The sequence below is a fragment of the Lactuca sativa genome, chromosome 7 (genome assembly GCF_002870075.4).
Source record: "Lactuca sativa cultivar Salinas chromosome 7, Lsat_Salinas_v11, whole genome shotgun sequence".
NCBI classification, from domain to species: domain Eukaryota; kingdom Viridiplantae; phylum Streptophyta; class Magnoliopsida; order Asterales; family Asteraceae; genus Lactuca; species Lactuca sativa.
In genome coordinates this window covers 150,851,659-150,861,184 of record NC_056629.2, presented here as the reverse complement: position 1 = coordinate 150,861,184, position 9,526 = coordinate 150,851,659, and the positions used below count along the sequence as shown (strand labels likewise).

General features: G+C 36.7%; 1 protein-coding gene across 1 annotated transcript; it reads right to left on the bottom strand.

The window, feature by feature from the left end:
* Positions 1-6,194: 6,194 nt before the first annotated feature.
* On the bottom strand, positions 6,195-8,459 carry LOC111911463 (L-type lectin-domain containing receptor kinase IX.1). Its single transcript, XM_023907245.1, has one exon. It carries the CDS (start codon positions 8,457-8,459, stop codon positions 6,195-6,197), a length of 2,265 nt encoding a protein of 754 aa, XP_023763013.1.
* Between the last annotated feature and the right edge of the window lie 1,067 nt (positions 8,460-9,526).

Here is a 9,526-nt window from a genome sequence, read left to right as displayed (position 1 = left end):
TCAAGAGAGGTGGGATTGGTTGTTTCGCAAGGTTATGAATTGATTATCTTCAAGGTTGGGAATTATGTTGGGTTGCTCACCTTGGGAACCATTATGAGTTCGAGTGGTGGAGGTGCCCCTCAGGAGGTCGGGATGTCAAGGATGGTAAGGAATGATTTCGAGGACGAAATCGAATTTAAGTGGGGGAGAGTTGTAACATCCCAAGTTTTATCATTTGTAGTCCATGGGAATGGAAGGGTAAAGTATTGAAGAGCCTAAGGGCTAAATTGTAAGTTTGGAATCAGGAAGAGTACGCTGCGCGTACATAAGGGTACGCTGAGCGTACTAAGGCGCGCCCTAGTACGTTGGGCGTACACTTATGTACGCTGGGCGTACTCATAACAGGAGGAAACCTAATGTCTTGGCTTGGGGGCTATATAATTGTCCTTAAGACTCATTTCTCTCCTCCTTCTCAGCCTCCATCTTCCAGAAACGTCCCCAAACCCTAGTTCTTGTGTGAGAGTGTGAGTTGGTTGGTATTTTGAGCTCTTGGAGGTAAAGGCATTGCACCAATAAGTTGGAGAAGAAGATTGGCTTGAAGATCTGAAGTTGGTGTGTGTTCTAGAAGTTCCAGGAGGTAAAAAGCTTGAAACTTTATTCTTGTATGAGTTAGATCTAGTCATTTTAGCTTCATGGAAGCATTCTTGTCCCAAAAAGTCCCAAATGGTGCATGTCATGATTTGGATGAGATGAGTTGTCCTTTCAGGCTCTTGAAAGGGGTTATGAGTGTTAAAAATAAGGTCCCAATGACTTAAGGTGTCCCATGAATGCATTAGGAAGGTCTTAATGGATTAATACCTTAGATTAAGAGCTTTATGGACGTCCAAAGTGATAAAGTTTGAGACTTTATGAGTCCTAGGAACATTTGGTCGATGGATCTGAAGTTTGGGTTTAAGTGCTTAAGCCATTAAGCACTTATGAGAGTTTTTGTTCAGCTCGCGTACGCCCCACGTAGGTAGAAGTATGCCCCGTGTACCGGGTCAATGGCCCGTTTTCCAGTCAACAGGAGTCGAAGTACGCCCCATGTACCAGAGGGGTACGCCCAGCGTACGTCCTCTGTTTGGGGTTTTTGATATTGAGCCTCGAATTTAGGCTGGCTATGGACTAGTTGGACTTGGACCTTGCTGGACATTATGGGTAAGGTGTTTTGGGCCAAGTCTTGGTTTTGGATCTTGGATGTAGGCCCAATTTGGTGGTTGGGCCCAGTTTGGAAAGTTGGGCCAATGTTGGGCCTTTTTATATGGACTTAGATCATGAGTTTGGTTTTGGGCCTTGACCCCAAATTAGAGGAAAGCAAATTGGCTATTATTCTATGAGTGATTCTTGGTCAAGATTTATACTCCCGTGTGTTGACTTATTATTTGTTATTCTGGATAGTTCGGGATTGTCGGTGAGACGGAGGTTCGGGAATCTGCTTTTTTGGTTTAGATCGACATTTCAAGGTGAGTTATCCTCACTATATTGACAGGGTCTAAGGCACCAAGGTCGGCCCTTTCTCGGATTGTGTACTGGTATTGCTTGATATGTTTATTGATCTTTTAGATTTGCATCCTGGTAGCAGGACGGTATTATGGTTAGTGACCTGGTTAGGTCGGTATCCTGGTATATAGGATGATGCTATGTTTAGTGACCTAGTCTAGGTCGGTATCCTGGTTAGGATGTTGTTATTCTATATGATCTGTTAGATCGGTTTGTCTATATATGGACTGTTATGTGATTATTGTTATGTGCACATGATTGATTGGTATGGGGGTTGGGTTGAGGTGGGTCCTACTTCGTGCTGTAGGCCAACATACCCAGGACGGACTGGGTAGACTGCAGACCCAGAAGGGTACATAGTCAGGCCGAAGGCTCGGCGAGCGGTCCGGATAGGTTGAAGGCTCCACGAGGGCGGTCTAGACGTGTCGAGGCTCGGAGAGTGGGCCAGATAGACTGAAGGCCCGGTGCGGGCGGTCCAATCATACTGTAGACTTAGAGAGTGGACCAGGTGGACTGAAGGCCCGGTGCGAGCGGACCAGTCACTTTGTAGACTCGATATGCATGGCTGTTCTGTTCTTGTTATATGATATGTTTGTGGTTATATGAGGTTGGTGTTTTGGGGGTAACTCACTAAGCCTTCGAGCTTACATTTATCGATTATTGTTTCAGGTTCGATGGATGACCGCGGAAAGGCGAAGGCACGACCGTACACTTTCCTCGATTTATGATTATGATATCTGGGAACTCTGATATGAAACTATTTTGGAAACCTTTTTGTAATAACTATTGGTATTTTAAATGTTTTTGAAAGTTTAAATTTTGGCATGATTTTATAGGTGTTACAATCATATTAATGGTAAAGTCCATATCTACGAGTATAAAAAGTTATGAAATATAATGAAATTGATTTCGTAAATTGTTTGAACACGTATTTATATAACATATAAATGAATTTTGCATGATATTTAATGATTCCAAATAACAATTTAAAAAAATTAATTTAAAATTAATATAACATAAACATGACATTTATAAAACTCAAAGGATAAAAATAATATATTAAAGGTTGGTATGTAATTGTAAGACTTAAAGGATAAAAATGAAATATTAAAACTGACTTTTAAATTGTTATAAATTAACGGTTGAATGGTGGGCCACCACCCTATTTTTACAATACATTTTGAAACACGGTGATTTTTATAAGTACTTTTGAAAAATAGCATTATTTATATTAAAAACTCTATGCTTATCCGTTAGGCAATAGAGAGTAGTAACATGTTTTACATCATTTTTTTTATTTTATACATATGATTTTAGGTACATTTAGATTTTAGAAAGAAAAATTAAAAAAAATATTCAAATGAAAAAGAACTAATTAAAAAGCGCGATGCAAAAAAGAAAAGTAAAAGAATAAACAAAAAAAAGGACCAATCACAAGCAAGTCAAGTCTCTCCCTCTCTCCCTCTCTCTATCTATCTATCTTTTTCTTTCTCTCTCTCTCTCTCTCTCTCTCTCTCTCTCTCTCTCTCTCTTATCGTTAAGATGGTAGCGAGTGTCGCTTAGCACCTCCCGTAGCACATGTTAAAGGCGATGTTTGCCTTGTGCTAGTGAGTGTCTTAGCGACCTCCCCTCCCATCGGCCCTTAAACTAAGTTTAGCCTAATTAGTTTTCATATTTATTTATGACAAAATTGCAAAAATGGTCCTTATGGTTGCATTTTTTTTGGGTTTTAGCCAAACCCTGGCTTTTTTAGTTTCGTGGTCCTTTTGACCATGCTTGCTTGTGATTTTGGTCACCTAGAAAACTAAAAAGACTAAAATGCCCTTTTTGATATACTGTTTATGTTTTTTCATTTTAATTTAAAGGAAAAAAATGGACAAATGGCACAAAAAACACTATTTTTATACAAAAATTCGATTTTGACACCGTGTTTTTTTTTTTGTGTTAATTTTGACACTGTGTTTTTCAATTTGTTACAATTCTGACCATTTGACCGGTTAACCAGGTTGCATGCGGACGTGGTATGATGACATATCAGTTTTGATGATGTGACATGCTGACATGATATGCTGGCGTGTCAAAATTGAATTTTTTTCTCACAAAAAACACTAAGTTTTCATTTTTTTTTCGATTTTGATACTAAGTTTAATTTTTTCTTTCAACTTTGACACTATGTTTTTTTTTTCGTATAAATATGTTTTTTTTTTCATTTAAAAACCATAGTTTTGTATAAATACATTTTTTTTACACTTAAACCATATTTTTATGTATAAATATGTATTAGTTATATAAAAATATTATTTTATATTAAATATGCAACTTTAAAATGTGTTTGGAGGTTTGGAGGCGTGTAGTCGATCAAAACTCGGATATCAAGTTTGTAACCCATCAAATTTTTAAATCTTATTAAAAGCTTATGGTTAGTTTGATTCTCATGATATAACTAATGGTTTGAATGTAAGAAAAAAAACACCTTGTATTTAAATAAAAATGTGGCTTTTAAACAAAAAAAATATGTTTATATGGTTTAAAATATAATAAAAAAATATATTTATACGGTTTCAAATGGAAAATAGACAAAATTGAACAAAATTTGATAAATGATGTTCAATTGGAACAAAAAAAACATAATGTCAAAATTGAAATAAAAAATTAAACTTAGTGTCAAAATCAAAAAAAGTGAAAACTTAGTGTTTTTTGTGGAAAAAAAATCAAATTTGACACGCCAGCATATCATGTCAGCATGCTACATCATCAAAACTGACACGTCATCATGCCACGTCAGCATGTAACCTGGTTAACCAGTCAAGTGGTCAGAATTGTAACAAATTGAAAAACACAGTGTCAAAATTGACACAAAAAAAACACGGTGTGAAAATCGAATTCCTGTGTAAAAAGAGTATTTTTTGTGCCATTTACCCGGAAAAAAATAGTTAATTAATTTGGGCCTCTCTCTCACATATACACACACACAAACACATAGATCCATTTGGATCATTTGGAGGCTTTAGATGAACTCATTCATCCTCTGTCTTTACTCTTTCAAACTTCCCAAATCTCTAAATTCATGTCTATCAGCTCTCCAAAACAAACCTCAATTTTCAGACTTCACTTATGGATCCTCGTCGTCCACCATAGTCAGACACCCACCAAAGTTGGATTGTCGCTGCTCATCAAAGTTATGATCTTCTCGATTTTGTCAATATCCTTTCAACCTCCGCCATAGCTTAACTACCACCACCCACCAAAGTTGGATCGTCGTCGATTTCAAGAACACTGTCGCCATCACTAATACAATTCTATCACCAGCAGCTTTAGTTCTGAAAGCAACAATTTGATTTTATCTTCTCCGACGACTATACAGTGCATACATAACACCATGTGTAAGATTAGATTGTAGATTCGAATCCTTAAGGCAGCGATGACAAAAAAGGGTTGTCCTTAGTGAAATGATTGTTAAGATAAATGGATCCGCTTCACAAGTTTAGACAACTCAATAAATGATTCAGATAAATAAATACACACATACTTAACAATGGATTTGAATCCCTATATGTTGTTGATATTTTTGTTTGGTTGTTGTATTTTAGAACTTTGTTGTGGAAGCTGCAATTGCCGCTAAGAATTTTGCAACTGCTCCACCACGATCCGAGGTTAGAACAACGACGAACATGGGTTATTGACCCAGAGCGAGCTCTTGGGTATAAGAAAGGTTATTCTTTGGAAAATTTGTTCGAACACCTTGTATGCGTGACTCATATCCATCTTTTTTCTAACATGTTAAAAAAAATTTATAAGAAAATGATGGTCGGAGAGAGAGAGAGAGAGAGAGAGAGAGAGAGAGAGAGAGAGAGAGAGAGAGAGAGAGAGAGAGAGAGAGAGAGAGAGAGAGAGAGAGAGAGAGAGAGAGAGAGAGAGAGAGAGAGAGAGAGAGAGAGAGAGAAGGTGGACCCTTCTTATTTTTTTAATTATTAAAATAAATAGATTAATATTAGATTTAAAATAAATGAAAGAAAAATGAAAAATAAATACCCAAAAATATTACAATCATTTCACTATTTAGACCGACAAAAAACATAAAAAAACTAACTCAAAATGACTACAAACCAAAATAGTCTGGGTTTGAACTAAGATCCTGAAAAAATACAACCATTTTTGCAATTTTTTGTTTATTTATTTATTTATTTTTCTTTCTTTGTAAATCTATTGTCATTCGTAATAATGAAACCCAAGCTATATTTTGGCTCCATTGTTCAATAATTGACTATCATTGAATTTAATCCATTGAAATATCTAAACCATTCCATCTAATTAAATTCTTCCATTAAACTTTGTATCGTGGATCCTCTTAAAGTGGATGTTTAAGTAAAGACCAAAAATGGAATGAAGAAAGTTCTATAGAGTTGCAAACCCATATTACAAAGTAAATCCCAAAAATCGAACGAAGAAAGGATTCTATAGAGTTGCAAAGCCTAATTACAAAAAAGAATAAAAAAAAAAAAATCACATACATATGGTTGGTTATAGAAAAGGAGTGGAAATGGAAAGGCAAATTAAACCTCTAGAAATTAATCCTGTTTCACTACATGCAATTTTCCTTGAAAGAAAACTAAAAAAAACATAGTGCAGACACAAGTACTCATGTTACTCATGTCCTGCCGTTCAAACTGAACTACTTATTGTGTATCATCGACAAAGGATGCCGACGAGGAGGCTGAAGATGAACCGGTATGCTTGGATGATTTGACCTCATCACTTGAACTCGAACACATGGTATAGTCTCTTCCAGAACCTGTAAGATCAACCAACGGCGAAGACCAAAACGCAGACATTGTGATAGGTGTGGCAGAGAAAGTAGGGGTTGGTACTGTTTTCGGAAGGTTCGGAAGTGGTGCTTCGAAGTTAAGAACTTGAATTGCTTGCTTTATAGTAGGCCGGACCTTCGGATCAGGGTGAGCACACCAAAGTCCGACAGTGATCAAACATTCCATCTCTCCCTCATCAAAATCTGATTCAAGTTTCGGATCAGCTACGTGACTAAGCATACCTCTTCCATAGAGGTCCCAAACATGGTCAACCAGTCTTCTATGACAATCTTTTGCCATCGGATCAATGGGTTTCTTACCACTTGCTAGCTCAAGAGCTACAACTCCATAGCTATAGACGTCTGATTCCTTGCCAGCTCTCCCCGTTAGGACACATTCAGGAGCCATGTAGCCCATCGTACCTGCCAATATTGTCGTTTGGCACCCTATTTCATGGTCAACAAGCCTAGCTAAACCAAAATCTCCAAGCTTAGCGTTGAAATTGGAGTCGAGCATAATGTTGCTTGTTTTGATATCTCTATGCAAAACACACTGTTCCCATTCCTCCTGGAGATAAAGTAATGCTGAGGCTAAACCTCGAGCAACATTATACCTCATTGCCCAAGTCAACAAGAAACTTCCCTTGAAGAGATGAGAATCCAAGCTCCCATTCGACATGAACTCATAAACAAGTAGGAGTTCTTTACCTTCATGGCACCAACCAACGAGTTGCACCAAGTTCTTGTGTCTTAGTTGGCTAATAGTTCTCACTTCAGCTGCATACTCCTTTATGCCTTGTTTGGATCCACTTGATATCTTCTTAACAGCTACATATGAATTCGTTTCCCTCATGAAACCTTTATAAACCCCACCAAAACCCCCTTGTCCTATCTTCTCTCCCTCTGAAAAGTTCTTTGTTGCTAGGGCCAGTTGTTTGTATGAGAATTTCTTTGGCCCGGTTTCAATCTCATATTCTTTTGTATCACCAAACACGTCTTCTTCATCTCTTTTTTGGAATATAATCCTTCTCTTCTTTAAACAACCAAACATGAAAAACCCACTAATTAAAGCACATAGACCTAAACCAAGACCAATACCCAACACTACTTTAAATTGTCTTTGTGACTGATGGAGTACTGGTTGCAAAAGCGTCACTACTGATGGACTGGGTGCAGAACTATTTATACTAATCTCTGAACCAATCGGACCAATGATCTCATCATGGGTAGGTAAGCTTGAATTAAAATCCCATGAATGAATAGTGTGAATCTCAAAGTAATCACCAGTTGAAGCTGAAAAACCGATACTTACATATTCTGGTAGATACTCTTTCAGATCAACTAGTTGGCTAAGTCTCTGTGTGAAAACTCCAGTTTGATCAAAACCAGTAAACGCAACACTTAACCTTTTTGCACTCGAGTTGTAACTTACCCTTGCTACGTTTCTTTGCCCATTAGCAACAAGATTTGACCATGTCACATTTTTAACTGATACCATGGAATTGATATTGATACCTACATGATCACCAGGTGGGTCCCAATCGTTTCTATAAGTATCAAACTCAACTGCTATGAAAGGATTCAATGTGGAATTGAGCACATGGTCAGCACCTACAAGACCAATACCGCTACCTTCTTGTTTAGGAGGAAGTTTAAATCCATCTGGAGCAAGAAAGAATGCTATTCCATCACCATAAACAGATTGATCCCCAGAATTTATGGTGAATGAAAATCGGGTTGTGAAGTCAGCTAGCTCTCCTGAATCTTTGTCCCAAAGGCGAAACAATTTCTGATAAGTGACTCTACCAGTACTCCAATGCATTTCTTTATCCTGCTGATTTCTGGTTAGCTGAATGACTGGATTAGAAGGTGCAGCATCTCCATAGTAACTTAATTCATGGTTGTTAGGGTTGAAACTAGTGAAGTTAAAGATAAGGTTAGCTGAAGAGGGAAGTACTACAAGAAGTAAACTTAAGATTATTATCATGGGAGAACACTGATGATGGAAGTTAGCGTTCGTAGAGTTACAGGCCTGTGTTTCTGCTGTAATGGAACTATGAATCTTACATTTGGCATCAAAGAGGTTGCATAATTTCGGTATAATTGCAGTATATACTATATTATATGGATGAACCATAATGCAGACAATGTGATAAGGTAGTTTTATATTTGGCCTGCAGATCATTTAACATACCCGGCTGACTCATGGTAAAAGGCAAAATAGTTTGTCCATGCGAGTAGCGTTGAATCCATCATCAGGCCAAAACGGTTAGTTGTGATACCTTAGAAACTCTAGTTATTCAACGCCAAGTGTTGAAAGTACCGAAAGCAATTAAATAAAGTAGACAGCTCACTTGGCAGAACGAACCATAGTGTAGTTGTAATGTAATGACAACATAGCTTAATCATACACATATTTTTACAAAGTTAAATTCTGTTTTTGAAGTCAGAGGTATTGTGCAGATCCGCACATAGTAATTATCATGAGTAGGACTTTAAAATATAAATTCAAATGGAGGAATACAATAGATTTCACTTCTGAACTTCTGCGACACGGAATTAGAATTGTTACCACTAAATAATAGTTAACCGGAACTCTACATATTCGACAAATACTATGCAGACAAAATCTCATAATTGGTCCATGGTGTTTCTTGAAATTTGGAATATAGTTCCTATGTTTAAAAAACCTTATAGATGGTCCTGTGGTTTCAAAACTTTTAATAAATAGTTTTTCATTCATATATATAAAAATATTTATTTACCATTTTTAATATATTTATGATTTTCTTTAAAGAAGGAATAAGGTGCTGTTTGTTTTGAAAGTGGTTAAATGTCTTTTGTCTTTTTTCAAGTTTGCGGAAGAAGACGTGCACTTGTTAAACGTCTATCCGCCAGAAGAAAAAAGTGCTCAAAAAGTAATTTTGTAGAAAAACAAACGAGGCCTAAGTAAATCATTTGGAATTTGCAGATTTGATAAGTTGTGTTTGAGTTCGGATGTGAAGTGTATTTGAGAGTTATTTGTATAAGCTTCACTTGTAATTGCAAACGTTTGTATTTTCTGTATATTTAGGTTTTATATTAGCTTATTTTGACAGCTGTGTTAGCCTAGGTGTCTTGATCTCATTGATCAGTTGTCTAATTGATTTCCTTATGTCTCTTATATAAGTAGTTAGTGATATGTTTTATAGGTTATAAAAGTTA

Excerpts from the sequence above, each read along its gene's own strand:
- LOC111911463 (XM_023907245.1), bottom strand. The coding sequence starts at position 8,459 with ATGGTTCATCCATATAATATAGTATATACTGCAATTATACCGAAATTA.